Source organism: Phoenix dactylifera, chromosome 1 (genome assembly GCF_051530095.1).
Source record: "Phoenix dactylifera cultivar Ajwa chromosome 1, Ajwa_hap1_PhDact_Kaust_v1.1, whole genome shotgun sequence".
Taxonomy (NCBI): domain Eukaryota; kingdom Viridiplantae; phylum Streptophyta; class Magnoliopsida; order Arecales; family Arecaceae; genus Phoenix; species Phoenix dactylifera.
The window spans coordinates 783686-803602 of record NC_143190.1 but is presented as its reverse complement, the minus strand read 5'-3'; the positions used below and the strand labels follow the sequence as shown (position 1 = coordinate 803602).

At 37.9% G+C, this 19917-nt stretch overlaps 1 protein-coding gene across 3 annotated transcripts; it reads left to right on the top strand.

Moving 5' to 3' along the window:
* Positions 1–735: 735 nt before the first annotated feature.
* Positions 736–17999, top strand: LOC103712133 (uncharacterized). Of its 3 annotated transcripts, XM_008798559.6 has the most exons (10): positions 736–1970; positions 5804–5933; positions 6072–6559; positions 6664–6744; positions 6942–7040; positions 9218–9331; positions 9448–9531; positions 10236–10378; positions 14356–14427; positions 16921–17999. In XM_008798559.6, exons 1-10 carry the CDS (start codon positions 1650–1652, stop codon positions 16964–16966), a joined length of 1578 nt encoding a protein of 525 aa, XP_008796781.2. In that variant the 5' UTR covers positions 736–1649; the 3' UTR covers positions 16967–17999. The 3 variants fall into 3 exon arrangements, with proteins under 3 accessions (XP_008796781.2, XP_008796780.2, XP_008796784.2); XM_008798558.6 differs by lacking the exon at positions 10236–10378 and having other exon boundaries at positions 739–1970; XM_008798562.6 differs by lacking the exons at positions 14356–14427; positions 16921–17999 and having other exon boundaries at positions 739–1970; positions 9885–10261.
* Positions 18000–19917: the final 1918 nt, after the last annotated feature.

The following is a 19917-nucleotide window of genomic DNA, read 5'->3' as shown; positions in this document are numbered from 1 at the left end:
TGTAACGATATTTTGAACCGGATAGTATTCAACAAGTTTTGATCTAATTCATACCCATAGCATAGACTACTAATCAGGGTTTCGAATGCCTCATTACCTGAGGAGATTTGAACTTACATGCATTAGTAAGTAATTTTCTCTCATTTTAATTCCTTCTCTTACTTCCAACCAAGTCACTTGGAATTGATCTAACCCTAGTATGTAAAATTTACATGTTTGCAATCATTGATGACCTCTGCTTGATGATGACTAGCGATCATAATGATTATTTTCACCAATACCATATTGGAATTATCATATTTTTTTTCAAATATTCAAAATTTTCAAGCTTGCACATCGCTATCATAGTCTTAGTCATCTAGAATCTCTGGCAGCAACTAAAATCAATCAGCACGTCACACAATCAGCAAACTGATTTGCTCTCCGAAAATGATTTGCTTTCCAATGAAATCGTCATATGACCTTTTCCTTCAAACTTAAGAAACTAGTGAAAATGGAAGCTATTTCCTAGAGTAGTTACTAGTGAGTCAATATAACTATTAACATATCACATTGCAGTACGAAAGTTTCATAAGGGGTCCACACATAAAATTCCTAAAGTATTTATGCTTAAGAAACTCTAAAACCATCACGTGGCTTGTCACGTGACCCCTTTTATGAACCTCATCCAATCGAACAACGAAGGCGAGGGCACCTCGTCCCCCCTTGTAATAAAAGCATCAACAGTAACCGGAAAAAGGAAGACCCCACTAAGCTCTCTACGACTCTACCCTTCGCATCGTCATCTCTGGCTCTCGGCTCCCCCGCCTCCTCCCTAATTGCTTTCACCACTCGCTGGTAACAAGGGAAAAAGAGAGCCATTAATCCCACCTTACCAAATCTCTCTCGCCCCTCTCTCCTCCCGTCTCTTGGCGTACATAATGATTAATGGGATCCTCTCCAAGCTTTAGATCTCTGTGCCCTTTTCCCGTTCTCCCTTCCTTTTGCTTTTAACCCGCCACCGTCTCTCTCTCTCTCTCTCTCCCCGCGCTTTTTCACGAGCAGTGGCGGAAAGAAGAAAAAGGAAGGAGAAGAAACAGCTAGGGTTCCATCAGATTACCGTGGATTATTTTAGGGTTTTGTTTTCCAGGGCTTCCGAGGAGGAGGAGGAGGATCGGATTTTCTTGCCTTTTCCCCAGATCGCTTCCTCGTTCCTTGCTGCAACCTTGGGCTCGGATTTGGTATTCCGGGGTTTTGAAGGAGGAGTTAGGCTGTTGTTTGGGGGAGAAAAAGATGTGATAATTGTTCTGGGGATTTTGGTGAGCTTTCTGCGAACTGTTGTAACTAATTGGCGTAACTCAGGGAAGAGTTATTCTTGTTGAAAAGTGCAAAAGATCTGCTTCTATCCTTTGGAGAATGCTGGGTTTTTTTTTTTTGGGGATAAATTTTGTGTTTTTCTGGTAGAGTTTGATTGCCTGTCGTGGAAAGAATGGATTTTTTGAGATCCTCCAGCAATCCCATTCAATTGACACGTAGTTTGATGCCGGTGTTTTGTAGTTGAAGGCATCGGGGCATCGGGAGCAGTGAAGACCTTGTTTAGAAATTGTTCATGGGAATATGATTGTGTGAGGTATTTTAGAATCCTAGTGATGGTAGTATAGGGATATCTAATGGGGGATATATGGCTGTTTAAGCAAGGATGGAAGTGGTTTCAGTGTCAGAAGCAGGCTTTTGTGGGCACCCAGGTTGCAGCCAGCTGCACCAGGGACAAGCTCGTGTTTCTGATCGACCGTCACTGGCCGATGGTATACAGCTGGTCCATAAACGTGGGGAAGTTTTTTTTGATGCTGCTGGTCCTGTGGAAAGATTGTGTTGTCAGAGGCTTTTGGTCGTTGATCAGTTTGGGTTCAGCAGCGCTATTTGTCATAATGTGGAGTTGTTTTCTTAGCTTGACTTCGACATCTTGCGTTGTTTATGCCCTTCTAAGTCTGGTTTGCTCCTTAATCTTGACTTGCGTTTTTCTCTTGCAATTTCTTGTATTACTTCTCTTTTTACCTATTTGTCTAATCCAGATAGATAAGATGAGGCTGGTTTTCTATATTTGCATATGTTGTTTTCTCCATGATATGTTCAGTTGACAAAATGTTTAATTTTGGAACTTAATGGCAACCAACCATGGTTTCTAGTTTAATCCGCTTTATATAATGCTATCATCATGTTTCTGATACATGTTTATTCATTGGGTGTTTTTGAGCTTCTCTTTCTGATTATACATGTTCCTCGATGCGCTTCTTTGCTTTATTCCTGAGCACTTTGTAAACAGCGATGCTGCTACTGAAATTTAGTAGTAATATAGTACACTCTCCTATGTGTTCTTAGATTGAATTCTAGATTTTCGTATGCGTTCTTAGATTGAATTCTAGATTTTCGTATGCATTCTTAGATTGAATTCTAGATTTTCACTATTTCTAATGGTTTTGTTGAAAATCTGAGTTTTTAATAGTCAGTGACATGGATGCTTTTGAGACCAAGTAAGTTCATTTATTTAATTGCTTTCTAGTGGCCTCCCTAAATGCACTTATCATCTGTTATCTTTCTAGGCACATAGTGCCTACCTGCCTGCTATTAGCATGTGAAAAATATGAAGATATGCTTTTCAGCCTGAGTCCAAGGTGATGAAACAAAGCCCATTCCCAGGGTCTTGATCGGACCTGATCTAGAGTATGCAGTAGGATGCTTGACTAAGGAGAGGAGGGGGGGGGGGTCTGTAGGAGAAAGAAAAGAGAGAGAGAGAGAGGGCATAATGATCAAACCTATAAGCTTGAGAAACACTGCTTATACTTTTTCAGCAGTAAAGGTGCCTCTTCCTTTGTTGAAATAGCCATTAAATTTCAATAAACGGGTAGAGTTTTAAACAAGTGTAAGGCATTTTTGCTTCTTTTAATGATACATTAAATCCCTTGATAGTCAAGTGATTTCCACATTTGGGGAATTTGTGCCTGACCTCTACTTTTCATAAGGACCAGAGTTTGACAAGAAATTGATTAATTGTAAATATTTGTTTTTGAGTTGGACTGTTCTGTTGACAACTTTAGGTTTTTTGTTAAAAAAGGTTTGTAGTGTTCATCTGTTATTCTGGTTTGGGATTATATTGAATATTTAACATGATAGTGGTGGTGAAAGATTCTGCTTGCTGCAATATCTTGTTCCTTATGCATATATGGAGTTAGCTGTTTCAAATTGTTTCTAGTTTATAGTTGATGCTGTTCAAAACCAAAAGGGGGAAGGACTAGGAATACATGGTTCATCAGCTTCATGCTATAATGTGTATTTTGTCAAATAAATGTTTTGACACTTTTTGACTTACTAATTTATATTTCTTATTTGTATATTTGGAACTAATACATAGCTCATCAGCTTCATCTTACGATGTTTATTTTGTCAAATTGAAGTTTTTACAAATTTTGACTTAACTAATTTATATTTCATACTTGTATATTTGGAACCAGTAAAGAAGTGATATTGTGTGCTAAAGATTCTTGTTTTTAGTGAGTATTTGAAGTCTGTATGCCTTTAAAATCAACGGATATGGCCTATGATGCTTCAACACTGACCTTTTATCTATTAGCTCATCTCTTTTGTGGTCGTCTCTTAAATCATTTCCATTTTGGCTGTCCCTTGTATCATAAGATTTTTAATTGAATAGTTAATCACCTTTTGTCTCTTATATTTCTACTGCTTCTAAAGAGAGAGGCCTTTGCAAAAGCGTAATAAACTATTTTTGAAAAGCAGCTACCTGGAATGCCTGGGCGGCTGCAATGGCTTGCCCAAGCCCCTAGGGTGGACCTCCTTTACATCTGACATTTACTATCTAACATGTCATGTCCTCTGAAAAATGTAATACTGTTTCCTTTTTCTACCATCCTTTTTTCCTATAGTTTCTTTTGATTAGTTTCCTATATTTCTAGGTATTGTTTGTGTAGTTATGAATTCTCATTCATTTTAAACTACAATCTGCCTAGGTATCCATCTTCCATCTAATTGGGCAATCCTATGAACACATGAATATGTTACTGCCTTTAAAAACACTGGTATTATATTATTGAGGGTTAGCAGGAATTTTTAGAGCAGGTTTATGGTTTTATATTTTTGATGTAAGACTATTTTAATGAGGAAGGAAGAACTTGAGTTAATCTCTTTGTCAGTGTTTGGTTCGGGAGTAAAGCAGGTATAACGCTTGAAATGAGCCTTATGCATACCTTTATACAGATATGAGAAATGGGCATAATCAAGGAACAATTATGCCAGTTAAAGTTTTTTATGCATACATAACCATGCCAAGGGAAAGTTGCCACTATTTGTGGCATAAAACCATCATAGTGCTAAGATGCAGGAACAAAGTGCATAGGCAACAATATAGTCACCTATAGATCATCATTAGTATAGTGCTAAGATGAGGGATAAATAGAATGAGCAATTCATGAACAGTGAATAAGGGTTGATAATTTTATCATTCAGACAAGAGTAACTACAAGAGTAACGGATTCTTATTTATATCAAGATTGTTAAAGCACCCACTTTTCTTGTAATCAAAGCACTCAATTTTCAGGAAAAAAAAAAATAAAAAAAAGGTTGTCATGTAGGATAACTTCTCTCATGTGTAAACACAGATGGTTGTAATGACTGGCTTCTCCCTTGCAACATGGATGTAGTTAGATGCAGACAAAAACACTTTGTTCTTCATCCAGTAGAGAGGACTCCTTTTGCAATGCTTAAGTGGATTTATGGGGTTACATGATGAGTAATGGTACAGTGGTTATCCTATTGGCTCAGTGGATTACATATCATTTGTGATTAGTAGGGGGTGAAATGATTTTCATATCATATAATAGAAATGAGGTTATAAAAGGACTATTTTATTACTGCCTCCGTGGATTACATGAGTACCATGTTGTTATCAGTAAGGGGTAAAATGATACACATGATATATGATAGTCAAGGGTTATATGGAAGGGATATGATTTTGTCCCATAAATGAAAATAAATTCCTTAGTAAAGAAGTTAAAATTTCATGACAAATGCAAATTAAAGGTTAAAGGACACTGATCTTTGTAATTTGGTAAGAGAGTTTTATGACTTTATCTATTGTTTCTTGAAAGTGGAATAACTAAGGAGAAGTAAACCATATTTGCTGTTAATCTTCTTTATGATTTTTAATTTGTGATTGTGTCATTACGAAAATCCATTCATGCAAATTTATTGCTTGGCAGGCTTTTCTTGATTTGTCACTCTCTCCTACAGTGCTTCTAAGATCAATATGTCATGGTTTTCAAGATAAAGTTTGTATGTTCAGATGTTATAATATGTTAGAAATTTGTTTTTATTACTTTATAGCACATTCACTGATGTGTGCAAAATATGCTAGTGAATTTTTTATGTTGATGTAGCCAATTTCAGCGAAGGCAGGGGATGCATGGTCCCATATGCTGCCATCTTTTCTTCAATTCCCAAATCCCATAGCCTTCCTTCACCTAGCTCTTCACCTAAAGGGTAGGGATGGGACTATAGGATTCTAACTCCCTCAAAAAAAAAAAAAAATTGTGCTTGTGTGTTTTTTGAAATCAGCAAACTTTACTTCCTGCATCATGCTTATAATTAATTTCTGAAGAAAGTGTTCCATATTTAGATTGCCGAACCTAGTGAATATGGTCTTCCTACTAGCAAGAATTAATATAATCAGTCTATCATTTGCTTGTGAAAGATATAACTTTTTACAAGGCCATTCAATGAACTATGTATGACTGACATGAATTTATTGTATCAGGGGGCTGCTGGGGCAGCCATTCGCTGTTTAGGCCATACCCCTGGACTTTTTATCATTGGACTGTTTGGAATTTTGTTTATGTGGATATATGGCAACTTTTGGATTACAGGAATTCTATTTATAGCTGGAGGTATGGAATCTGCACTGATGAAATATTACATATTCAATTTTAGTGCATCTTACACTCCATAATGTGATACCATTTTCTTTTCTTTTTTTTTTGTTGATTATTTATGTCAAGCAATTGAAAAATGATTATATCATGCAGGCTATATGTTTTCCCTGAATCATGCACGGTTTCTGATACTCATAGCAACTGCATATGCTGTTTATTGTGTCAATGCTCGTGTTGGCTGGGTTGGAGTTTTTCTGTCACTAAATCTCTCTTTCCTTTCAAACGATCTCCTGAATAAGTTGCTTCAAGGATATGATGATACCAATGAAGGCTCACACTTTGAAGAGCAGAAGAGTTCAGAATCTTTTGTGGAAGACTTCTCTGCTGATGCTGAATATACTCCTCCAACTAATGAATCTGAAAATGTAGCATCTGTTAAATCATCATGTACAACATCCACTGTGCCAACAGTTTTAAATACTCAGAAAGAAGCTTCTTCTAGCAAGGTCATCAAAGCTGATTCAATGTCATTGGATGAGATGAAAAGAATAATGAATAGCGCAAACCATTATGAAGTTCTAGGCTTTCCTCGGAACAAGAGTATCGATCCTAAAATATTGAAGAAGGAATACCACAAGAAGGTGGTGAATTTTTACATACATAGAACCAAGAGTAACTCTTTTCAAAGTTTGTTCATCCATCCCATGATATTTTAACTTAGCTGGTGTACACTTTGTTTATGCAGGTCTTGCTTGTCCATCCTGATAAAAATATGGGAAACTCATTAGCTTGTGAAACATTCAAAAAGCTTCAATGCGCGTATGAGGCAAGTTAATCTCGAGGCAAACGATTATTCTCTTGGTTTACTAGGAACACCTTATGAATTAAAGAGAGATTAAGGGAAAAAGAGAACTGCGTCTCAACATTAGAAGTTAATTATGTTCTATTTATCTCAAAGGTGCCTGCATAGCTTAAGAAAACTTTCAGAGAGTCTTTGCTGCAACTCATAAATGTATATTTCAGGTTCTTTCAGACTTGACAAAGAAGAAAAGTTATGATGAAGAATTGAGGAAGGAAGAATCTGGGAGAGTGGGTCAGAAATCTCGTGGTGCCTCTCAACAGGTAGAAATAATTATGGCATATAATTTAAATGATTCGGATAAGTTAATCCAGATTTAATGGTTATCAAAAACTGAATCACCATTATGATTCACAAATATTAGAGTGAAATCTCATATGCTTTAGGTTGTGTAGTTTTTAATATGAGTAAATATTACGCTTACTTGCTGGGAAGTACTTGCTATTCTTGTGAAGCATCCAAAGTTAAATAAGGCAGAAACTGAACCTGTTTACCTCTGTCAAGTAGGTAGATTTTTCCACACACACCAGGTCGTGTTTTTGGCTTTCTGATTGTCCTCCTTTTTGCCACGAGTTGCTTTTCTGATTGGGTGAACACCAATTTTAGAGGGTTGACATCAATCATAAATTGAAATCTTGTCCATGCCGTTAAGTGGGCATTAGCATGACCATGCCTGTGCCTTACTGGGACATTGCTTTGGCATGGTGTTAAGTGCATGCCAAACATTGGTACATTGTGGCATGGTATGTGCCGATCTTGTGCTCGTCCAGCATGACAACAGTACATGATACTTTAATCCTTGCTTCAATTGAAAGTCAGTTGTAAATGTTTGTAAACTTCAATGTCTCATGCCTCTTTTTGTGAAGCTTCCAGTGTCCAATAAAGATGGACGATGCTTGATATTCGAGGTCAATGTACTTCTCTATCTACTATCAATTTTTTGTGAGTGTTCTTGAGAATATTCCTTTTTTATAGGATTCTTCTGTTGTTTTACTGGAGCATGGCACTAATGCTTGAGTTTCTAATGGTTTTTTATGCCAATGTTCTGAAACTAAGCTCGAATATCAAGTCATTTTGATGTCCGGGCTATGGGTTAATGGGTGGAGCCGGGGTCGATCACTAGTGGACCCATTAACTCATGGTACTATAAATAAATACTTTCCACTTTGTAGAATCTTATCCGATCCCTAGTCCATGCCATCACCCTTCTCCTCTCGTGTCGACCCATTAACTCATTAGTGCTATAAATAAATACTTTCCACTTTTTAGGATCTTATTTGATCCTAGTCCACATCAGCCTCCTTTCCTCTTTGCCTCAAGTCTTTCTCTATCTCCCCGATCCCATCTTTCGTCCCATCATTCTCTCTTGATACCATTGTGAATCAAGAACCCAACACCAGTGGCAGTGGTGGTGAGACTCCTCTAGCAACCCAGCCATCTTGCACCTACTCCACTCCCTCTTGATTGCCCCTTCCCCCTGGATGACATCTTTTCAAGGTGGGCTCCCTCCACAGCCTCACTGCCCGCAGTTAGTGGTGCAGTAACCTCGACATGGTGACCTGTACCCGCTCCCTCTCTATCCTTTTCCATCCCCATGACCACGTTGTGGCAAATCAAAACTCAAGTGTTTTGATTTCACCCTTCCCCCTTGAAAACCCTAGAAGCTGCATGGAAAGGTAGGAGGACTTAATGGGGATCTCACCTTGGCAATGATGATGGCCGACGACACCACTCTCGCATTTGCCTTCGCCAACACCACCCGCTTCCTCCTCCGCCCAAACCCCACCTACAACTAGCTCTGGGCCATCTACAGCCCCTTCGACCCCTTTGCGAAGGACAGTGTCCTTGGGGCATGCGCAACCACCCATGACCATTAACTTGGACGAATCAAAAACCGGGTTGAACTAGCAGGTTGAGTGGGTCGATAGCCTGTGTCAGCGGCTTGCCAGAGTTTTGAGGAAACCCAGGTTGAGGATTGATCCAATCCTTTTAGGCTTATAGGTCACTGGTCGGCCAGGTCAACATGCCCGACTAGGATGGGTCTTAAAAATTGATTTATACGCAATTGTCCATTGCATTTATTTCTGTTCTTGATTGTCAACTCTAATTTGGAGCATTTTGCTGTTGAATGATAGCCTATGGTGAAGTAGAATCTGTAAACTGATTCCATAAACATAGATTAGTTAGATATGTGACCATTCTAAGCTGGATGCACGCATAATGCATGCATGCTTTTTGAGTGAGTCGCGTGGAAAGCTTCTGTGTGTACATATGTATGTATTTATGTATGTCTGCATGTGTGTGGATGTGTGCAAATTGTTCTGTAGGCTTCTAATTTGTTATGTTAGTTTGTGTAGGATTCTTCACTGCTATAATTTTCCATGCTGCCAATCTGAGACCCAAATAACTTTGCCCAATCGCCTGATGTCATCTATTACAGGATGGGGTGGAGTATCGCTCTGAAGAATCCAGGCGTATAGAGTGCACAAAGTGTGGCAATTTTCATATATGGATATGCACCAAAAGAAGTAAAGCCAGGGCAAGATGGTGCCAGGTCAGAGATTAATCAGAACCTTTTTTTGATGTTGGAGTGTTGACTTCCTTTATTTCTACATAGATGACGAAACCATGTAAGCTTTGACACCTGATTAGAGTAATTACTGGTATTAGGATTGCTCCCAGTATCATCAAGCTAAAGATGGAGATGGATGGGTAGAGATTGGGTGCTCCTCAGTCTCTTCAACACCTCAGAAGGTATGCTCATGTTAAAGCATGTGGAAGTCTTTATTTTTTTAAAATTTAGATAGTTGTCTTGATGTTGTTATGATCATCAAGTTGAATAGCATTTGTATGACAGTGAATGCATCAACAATCTGAAAAGTCATCTGCCAGTTAAGAAAGAAAGAAATTTTGATGTTTATCCGTGAGAAATGAATAAGATGGATAAATCTATATACAGAGGAGAGGTTGGAACTCACCTGATTTTTTAGTGCTTGAACTTTAGAAAGTATACACTGCATATCTAATATACATATTACGTTAAATGATCATTCAGTATCAACTCAAGATCTGTATTCAGACTAATAGATTTTTTACTCTTATCTCAGTGTTGTCGTGGTGACATGCCACTGTACTAACTGCCGTTACATCCATGTTGAAATCTGCCACATGTTAATGGTGGAAGTCATAAAAGATAGGAACACTCTTCCCGTTTGTAGCAGCCGGAGCGCCTGTCTTCTCCATGACTTCAACCATCCGCATTGAGTCTACCTGGTTATCTATACGAAAATAGCATGTGAACTTAATATAGCCGCTTCTGTATTGCCTTACAACTGAATTAAATGTTTGCATTTTCTCTGGCCTTTTCTGGGAATTGGAACCGGGAATCTGCTACAGATGTTGAATGTACACCAGATAAAAAGTTCCTTTGTTTGAACATTTTGTGCTTTTATTTGCAGAGATCAGAATTACATCTATTGGCTTATCACTCTTCTCTGGGGTCGAAATGGACACTTAAATTCACTTCTTTGCTGTCAGTGAAATGGCCATTTCTTAGCAAGATACTATATGGGAAGAAACAGAGGAAAATTGAGTCCATGACGTATGTATATACAACTCATTTGAAGAATCATAGCGAGAAAGTGCCCTTTTTTGATAAATTTAGGGTCTTTCTGCAGATAATTAAATGTTATGCTGCTGAAGCAGCTATATTTTTTTGCATCTTTGAGCATAGCCTCCCTCCTCCTTTTTATAGTAACATTTTGGCCATAAATAAGTAGAAAAGCTTCATAAAAGTTTTTACTATAAGATTTTCACTCAATCCAGAAATTACTAAATAGTGAAATAACATTTCTATGGTCTCCTTATCGATTCTTGGTTTCTAACATATGCTAGAACTCCTAGGTTTTTATAATATTAACTCGATTAAATCCTTAAAAAACTAGAATTCTGAAGAAGTAATTTAATATACTCTACTTAGTAATCATTCTTGTCTTGCATTGCATATGAAATGGGAATCACATTGTTCACTTACCATTGACATATCTTTGAGTTTTTGATATGCTCAAGCATAAAATCCTCAGATGCCCACATCTTATAAATCAAATTGCTGTATAAAATTTTCAGATGCCGATATCCTATACATTAAATTGCTGAAGGCATGTATTTCAATATTGAGTACCCACCAATGTATTAAAATGAACATTTGACTGTGAGAACTACTTAGTATATTGCGCAACCTTTTGGGAAATTATTGCTCATTGTATACAACTGATTCCTTTACATAACTATGACTTTTAATATTCCAGAAAATAGGTTTTGTTGATTATGCAGATGGCTTGAATTGACTTAATTTTGATTGGAGATGGTCAGTAGAGGACTTCTATTTAGATCTTTGATATGCTTAATGTTACACTTCACAACTGCATTAGCTGTTAATAAAGTTTGATTTTTATGATCAATTTTATGGTATTTAATCATCAATCATTCCTCAAAAGTTATCTTGTTTAATAAACCATTATGCATATGATTACTAGTTCTAACAATAGATTTTACAAGTTTTCTAAAATATTTATGCTAATAGTGTCCTCAGTGTATAGATAGTGTAAATATTCAGTTTAATTGAAATGATTGAACTGTTTTTGGTTCAACACTTTTGTGATTGTAAATGCAAAAGAAGCGTTTCTGCTGGATGTTACGAACTCTGGGGGAACAGTATCCTGTTCGTGTTGAAGGCAGTGTTTTAAGACTAGGGCTGGTTGAGCAATTTCACTATTTTACTGCTTAACTTGGAGGATTGGGGTTCACTTTCAGTCCTATGAAAAAAATAAAAACTTGCATCTCAAGTTTCCAACTCCCTTTGTTGCTGTTGCCATCCCAAGTTACCTACAGGGTATATTTGTAGTAAGAGATAAATGCAAAAATAAGTTATGAGATTCCATCATTTTTGTGGTATATATGTTATATATGTAATGGTGCTGATAAATTTTTTTCCCATTACAGTATTTACTTACTGCTAACCCATGACCTGGACGCTAGAATAGCTCGATGTTAGGCTCTCTCTCTCTCTCTCTCTCTCTCTCTCTCATGGTTTTATCCAAGCTTTTGGTGGGTTTGGCTGAAGTTTTCATATTGTTGAACATAGTCCCCTAATTTATTGCCATAGCTTGTTTATAATCCTTAGATTATGCTGCTCAAACATCAGTTAGTTTCATATATACTAAAATACTTACATGTTATCTTATAATTAATTTTGACCCATCTAAACTCTAAGAGGTGCTTGTGGATGTAGGAACAGAAACAAAAATCACTTTGAGTTTAGATATAGGAACCATGTAGGTATGAAGTTGATGATGGTTTATTTGTTTTTCATTTTTATTTTTATCAAGGGTGGGAGGGGAGATGGTACTTGAGGCTTCCATTGTCTACCAAAACATTAATGTAGAAGCCTTTCAGCCCTAATAGCAACTAGTGCAAGGTTGTCCTGTAGAAGATATTGGAAGGAGAATGAAGAAGTAGAGGTGTGCATGGTTTGGGTTTTGGTTTAGGGGCATTTTCTGAAACCGAACCGACTTAAATCGGTTTCCAAAACTGAAACTGAAACCAAACCAACCTAATACGAAAACCTGTTCAAATTTACCCTAAAAATTCGGTTCGATTCGGTTTATTAGGTTGGAAGAGGAAGAGAGAAGGAGAGGGAGAAAGATAGAGGGAGGAGGGAGAAGAGAGGTCCGGCGGCTTCACTGGTTGCAGTGGATTCGGCGGTCGTGATGGTGGTGGGGCTTGGAGGCCAGCCCCACCCTTTGTCCACTTCTCAATTCGAAGCCAAAAGCTAGAGTGGCAATAGTTGTTGGGATTGGAGATGGAGAGGATGAGGTCGGCTAGCTTGAGGTAGAGGCCTTTGATGGAGGGGTGGGCGGCAAGGTGGCAGGGGGAGGGGGAGAGGGTGCCACAGTAGAAGTGGAGGGAGACGTTGGTGGTGAAGATGCCTGGGAATGACATTGTTGTTCTCGAGCATCATGAAGATGGTGTTGTTGTCGTCGCTGGCATTGCATAGGAGGGCGGCAGCGTAATTGGTGATGTCCTTGTGGACACGCCAGAAGGCGCCGAGGGTCATGGGGTGCGATGGTGGCGGTGCAGCGGACCTCGACACTATTTTTTTTAGATGCTAGAGACCCGATCCTTATAGAGGTCGGAGCTGGAGATAGAGAGATCGAGGATGATGCAGGTCTTCGATCGTCGAGGGGAAGGGGCAGTCGCATGGGTCTAGGGGAAGGAGAAGTTGGATTTTGACTGGGGAGGATTGGCGAGAGCGACCACTAAGGTTTAAGCCTTAAAGGTGCTGGCTCCATTTAGGGAAAGGGAAGTTGGATTTTTAGCTGTTGATGTTTGATCGGATGACTCACAAATGTTGGGGTTAAACGGCGTTGGTTCTATTTAGTCCCACATTGACTACTTACATGATACTTTCTCCCTTTTAAAGAAAGATCCTCACAAGACTAATCATTGAGCTTGGTACCTAAAGCTTGGTTTGGGTGTGACTGGCATATCGAGCTAGTTCCCTATTCCAAGTTAAATGGTACATATGCAGGTCAGTTCGGTTTAAGTTGTTTTTTTTAAAACTTAAACTGAAATAGAATCGATTTTTCCAGCTCTAGAAAATTCCAAACCGAAACCAAATTGAATGTGGACAAACTTGATCCAAACTGAACCAAAATATTTGGTTTGGGTTAGTTTTGTAGTTTGGTCGGTTTTCTAGCACACCCCTGTGAATAATAGATGGAGGTGGAGGGTCTGGGATTTCTCAGTCAAAGGACGTATATATACTGCCGCCAGGAGTTGCATTGGAGAAAGAAATTCTAAGATTAATCTTGACTATTGGCGTGAAGAAAACTCCATCAGAACTAAATTAAGAAATCCTATTAAACCCTAGAACAATTCTACTAGTGGTTAAAATTTTATTGGATCATGATTTGTTATTCAGAAAATTTGAATTTTAATATTAACTTTTTTTATTTTTAACTAAAGGTAGCTTGCTTTCATATCTTTTCTGAGGAAAAGGTTGGCTTTAATATCACCTAGTCTTAGGTCAAAAAAATCTGGAGATAATTGGTTCAAATATGTATAGTAAAATGCTGTTTGAGGAATAATCACCTTATTTGTCAGTTAAAACAGGTTTATAAAGTTTTTTGGATTTGAGTCACTAGAAATAAAGCAACCAGATTATAGAGTAAGTCTACAGATCAGTCAAAATACGTGGAAAAATTGTGTTGCTAATTTACGTGAGAGTCTGTATTGTATTTGACATTGTAGAGGAAGCAGCACAGTTCAATATCTATCAGCTGTTGCTTATGGTTACCATTTAAGTCTGGTTTCAACTGGTTCCATCTTTAAATAGTATTGGTGTAAATGGTTTTCTGTGGTGTTAATTGTAGGCCATATTGAAATATATATTTGCAGTATCTTGTCTAGCATTCAGGTGTCTTTCACAGCATGACAAATATCAAGCACCTAACTAAGAACACTTTTGAACTGATAATATTTGTTGTTAATTTGAAAAGTTAATTTCTTGCTTTCCAGGTGGAAATACCACGGGCTTTCGTATGTGCTGAGAGCAAAATATTCGATGTGTCTGAGTGGGCCATTTGTCAGGTCAGTTTTTAGCAGCTATCACAGGATTGCAACATTTTTTTTCCTTTGATATTTGTGATAAGCCTTATGTATTTCTTTATTGTAAAGAAATTATTTTCTCTTGCACGACAACCCCTTGAACTTGCATTTTTGTTTTTTTTTTCTTTGATTAAGTTACAGACATCTCTAGCACCAGAAGTAAACTTTCACCTCTGTGGACCCAATTTGATAGTAGTAGAGGTCAGAGGTGGATTCCAAGATTTCTATATTATTTACAAACTATTTCTTCGATATTCTTGTAAAAATTATATAATACTTTTATGTGAATTCCAGCCTCAACTGAACTATAAACTAAAGCAAACATATAGCACATTATGGAGGTGATTTTACTCAATTTTCCCATTTGGTATCAATTTAATCTCCTTCCACATCAATTGGGTTGTGCATGTTGTAGTGATGTTTACTTTTACTGAAAGTGGATTATATTACTAAAAGTTCTATTCAAAAAAGAGATAAGTAGTATAACTATTAGGAGGGGATATCTGACAACATATTTAGTATGATAAAATGGCTGACCATAAATGGTTAGGTGATAGCTCACATAAATCATGATGGTGTGTTTCCATACCATCAAGCTTTAGAAGTCTCCACAGGTAACCATTACCCTGTTAAACAGGAGATTGTTTAACCTTCCACTGTTTTAATATGTTGCAATTTAACAGTTTGTATAACCTGACACTGACAATCCTTCTAATGCTTGGACTTAATCCCCTTCAGAGTATTTCTCCCTCCACGAAAAACTTGCTTATCAGTGAGATCAACTAGTGTTCTTTAAAATAGTATATAGTGCTAGTTTCTAGCATCCAGTGTACAAGTTATTTTCAGATTAACATACCATTCTTTTATGGGCATGTGCCAAATGGTCTGTAACGAAGAGTATCAATTCCTTCCCTTTTTCAGCACATTATAAACTGATTTGCAAGGTCCACCTCTTAAGAAGTGCTTGTGGTAGAGTTTAAGAGCTAATGCATTTCTATATCCATTACTATGTTGCTTGATTTAAGAGCTAACGCATTTCTATATCCATTACCATGTTGCTTGTAACACTTTTCTCATGAGATATGAAGAAAAGAACATTTCTAAATTTATTTATTCATGAAGTTGCAATACCAGCAGTATTCCATGCATCACATCTTTATTGAGGGGTATATTCATGTAATCCACGTAAGGTTTAGATGTGCTCGACTTAAAAAATGTGAGGAAGAAAATCTAGAAATATAAATTTTAGTGGAAAACTCGATGTTGTTTGAAATAACAGTGAGAAAATATTACTTGGATGGAGTTGAAATTTAAAAAGGCGAGCATTGGGCCTGTGCAGTGCAGATGATTCTTTGGATAGCTGATGATTTGTGAATGGTTAAACTAGATTTACATATATCGTTAAATGATTCAAATCCCTCTCTTGATAGCGATATTCTTAGAGGTTTTATGCATATTCTCTTTTTCACGAGAAACACATCTGCTGAATATTGATATGCATAGTATTGTGTGTGTGAGAGAGAGAGAGACATACAGAGAGAGAGAGAGAGAGAGCAGCCCTACAAGTAAACTAGAACGAACTCATAGAGCTGATTAGGTTTGGTTTTAAATATAAATTGGTTCAGGTGCTAATTCTATTTTTTGTTTTTAAAACCCAGTTGGATCACTTATGTTTTGTGTCAACCCTCAGAGGTTTCAAACCTAGCACCTCCTCCATTTAGAGGAAGGGTGTGAGCACTGGGAGATAGCCAAGTTCACTGGATCCATTTTCATAGGAGGAAGAAGGATTTTGATGGTGTCTGGAATCTGGAGGAACCACAAGTTGGAAATGAGCATATGGACAGGTAAAGAGGTATTTGCCTTCTAATAACAGAACAGATGGAGGACCAATTATAAAAAAATCCCAGATATATGGAAAAATTGGGGAGGTTTTGTGAAAGATGCATAAGAAAACTCAGAAGTTTTTAGGTGATTAGGCAACTTAGATTGACTGTTTATGTGGCCACTAGGAAAAATGAGAGGCTTATAAGGATTCTCAGTCAATGGATATGTGGACTGGCTATGTTTTCCACTGACAAAAATTGGTGGCTTATTAGGATTCTCAAAGCCAATGGATATATGGACTGGCTCTGTATATTTGGTTACATTCATGAATATTGGAAATTCAAATATGTAATACAGTTATGAATATAATGCAGTACATTAATTATGTAATTCTTTTCATGCTTCTTTCCCCTGGTTTACTAACCTTCTTGAATTTTGACATTTCATTGATCATCTTTCTAAAACAGTTTTATATGCCACATCTTAACTGCTTATATTTAACAAAATAATAGATGCCATCTGATTATTGTTTTTTAATTTTTAATAATATTCAGTTCCCAAAACAGGTAATATAGTTGCATGATCTTTCTCCCGGAAAGGCCCACATCTATTTTGCCCTTTTGTTTCTGAAGAAAAAAGTATTGTTTGCAGGGAATGGCATGCAGGCCTAATACTCATCGACCAAGCTTTCATGTAAATATGGTTGGTTTGGATAAGTCAGGGCAGAGATCAAACTCCTCCAGATATCCATGGGGTTTGGATGCTGAGATGATTGCCGAGGATGATGAATTTGAGCTATGGCTTCAGCAGGCCTTGGCATCTGGTGTCTTTTCTGAGACTCCCAAACGTAGAAAAAGCTGGAGCCCATTCAAGATCCATCAGAAAGGTTTGAAACAATGGCGGAGATCTCCATGAATGCAAATTAAGACTTTAAAAACCGGGTTATATCTTCATTGGAGAAGATATATATCTGGCCTTAAAAGAAATGAAGAAAAACATGACACCGAAAGGAACCATGTGTCTGTAAATAGATCAAAGCATCACTTCCAGACGTGTAGCTCTCTTCATTTGGGAGAGGGGAAAAGAAAAATAGGAGGTAGCAGTTTAACAGCTCCGAGATCGTGAGCTTTTATTCAGAGGAGCCATTTTATGCCCTCATCATAGAGTTGTGGAGGAATAGTGGTGACTGGTGCTTTAATGTGTCCATTCCAACATTTTTATGTTTCACACTGCATGCTGGCTTCTGCTTTAATAGTTCTGATCTCTGGTGTCTTTTGAGGCCTTGAAATGTGGGAATGGCTGTATCTGATGCATCAGAAGAAAGGCGTGAGAACCATGCATTGTTGGATGATGGACTGGCAGAATATGGGGTGCATGAGGTCTCTATCCTCCATCTTTTGCGGTGAAATAAAGAAAAATACTAAAAAGGGACTACACGTATATAGATCAGAGGCATGCCGTGGAGGTAAAGTGTTTTCTAAAGATGTTGTACGCTAGATGACCTGGTGAGCACAATGTAAATTTCAAGCCTGCCAAGTGGAGGGCCTCTTGCAAGCTAGCAAAGAACTACTAGTGATTGAAGTTCCAAGTGTTTCTCCTCACCTGTTCATATTTTCTTAGCATTTGTGTTATGACATCTCTTTCTCTAAACAATGATCTTTGTATGTTTAACATTACAGGAACAAAGAATAATTATTTTCTATATGAGGCGAAGCTTCGTAGCATTCTCATGTGATAATCCATGTTTGCAGTGAACGGGCGCAAGACCCCTCTGACCCGTAGAACTTGTATTCTTGTATCTATCGTTTATTATTCAAGGAAAAAAGATAGCCTCCAGCCTGTCAAAGGGAATATGTTTTAAAACCAAAGTGGCTGGTTGATTTTCTCCTCAGCAAAATTTTCCAAGGGCTGATGTCCAAGTTATATTGGTGGGCGACTGGTACCAAGGAGAACATATACCAGGACGAGCAGAGATTGATTTATTTCATTTGATTGACAGCTACACTGATTTTAGTTTGAAAGTAGTAAAATGAAGATTAAATTTTCTCTCAGTGATTTTTATATTACTTAAAAACCTTGCTCCTTGGTGCTGTATTGGTATCCGCCTCTTATATTCCCTGTTTTGGTTACTGTCTGATACTGGTGCAAATTGATGTCGCAGCCCGTGAGAGAAAAACCTTGCTCCTTGGTGTTCGAAGCTTGTTTTCATAAAACTGGGAAAGTGGAATGCATCTATGGCACTTGGGAATTATAGGAGCAGTGATGCAGACTTCTTTAGTAGGATAATACATTGCCCCTTAATTCAACTGTTCACAAAGATGATCCATGCAAATTTGCATCCAAATTTCAGGATCCTTGAGGACTGCCTTTCCTCCTAACAGACCTGGCTCTGTTTTCAAGTTAAATTTCAGGGATAAGCTTGACCAAACTAAATCTCAGGCTTCTTCAAGTTCTCAAGATCCAGTTCTAATCGAAGTCACCCTTTCCAACTTTGTCAGCCCTAAGCCTACAGCCATAAGCCCTTATTTTAGGGGTTAGCGGAGAGTGTGTAAGCACTGCAGACAAATGAAAGATGTGCTTCGGCTCTCATTAGATAAGCCAGCGAGGGAGGAAAATCTTGGTTTCATGAGACTTCAATCTGGTTGATACCAGCCATATTCGCCAAATGATCAGCAACCTGATTTGCTCCCCTTGGAACCTGCATGCGTGCATGCAACAGAACCATGAAATTGTAGAGCATCTCCGGTGGAAATTCCTTGAAGCCGGATGAAGAGAATCTTCCTTGCCATTTATCCAAGCAACCACGGTTTTTGACTCCCATTCCAACAGGATGCTATCCATCTGAAACCTATCCATTGCTATTTGTAGGCCAAGCATGTTGCAGATTGGGAGACTTTCTTCTCAGCCATGGAGAGCTCATTCTGTCAGAATTGGCGCATATACCAACTACTGATGCTTTTAATATTCTCTATCAGAGGCATGGATAGACTGCTATATTCAATTACGTTCAGTGGGTTAGTTTGATAGGTTGCTGCTTGTTTTCAGACTGTTACTTCTTTGTTTGTATATAAATTTGAGCTGATTCTTGTACCAAAAAAGCTGCAGTTAACTCAGCATTAAGTCATAAGCCATTACCAAAGGAACCGTGGAGGTTGACACCTAACACACTAGCCCTATTAATTGATGTATTAATCCAAAGTCTCGTATAAATGAAGACAGGTCAATGTGAAAAAAACTGACCACCTTACCTATCAAAATTCTCTCTAGTTCACTCAGATTTTATCCTAAATATATTGAGCAGATGAAATTTGACATTCAAAATATCATTCCATATAATAATAACAAGATTAGGTAGAATTTTGATGTTTAAATATATCGAGGAAAACTAGGGAGAGTGAAGCTTCTTTGACCTATTAGGGAAGCGGAGTAACTAGGAGGCTGACCATAAAAATCTGAGCACCAACCGGCTACAGTGAATCCCATTATAACTAACGACACCACTTAGGGCTCGTTTGGTTCGCGGGAAGTATTTTCCCTCCTAGGAATATGATTCCTGGGAATCAGATTCCTAGGAAGAGGATACCTAGGAAAGTACTTTTGACATGTTTGGTTAACCATGGGAAAGTGACTAATTTCCAAAGTGCTTAT

Bases quoted from the DNA above. Each gene is read 5' to 3' on its own strand.
- LOC103712133 (XM_008798558.6), top strand. From the start codon at position 1,650: ATGGGGGATATATGGCTGTTTAAGCAAGGATGGAAGTGGTTTCAGTGT. The intron at 6,745-6,941 runs GCAAGTTAATCT...TGTATATTTCAG, and splicing joins AGCTTCAATGCGCGTATGAG to GTTCTTTCAGACTTGACAAA. The intron at 9,532-14,355 runs GTATGCTCATGT...CTTGCTTTCCAG, and splicing joins TCTCTTCAACACCTCAGAAG to GTGGAAATACCACGGGCTTT.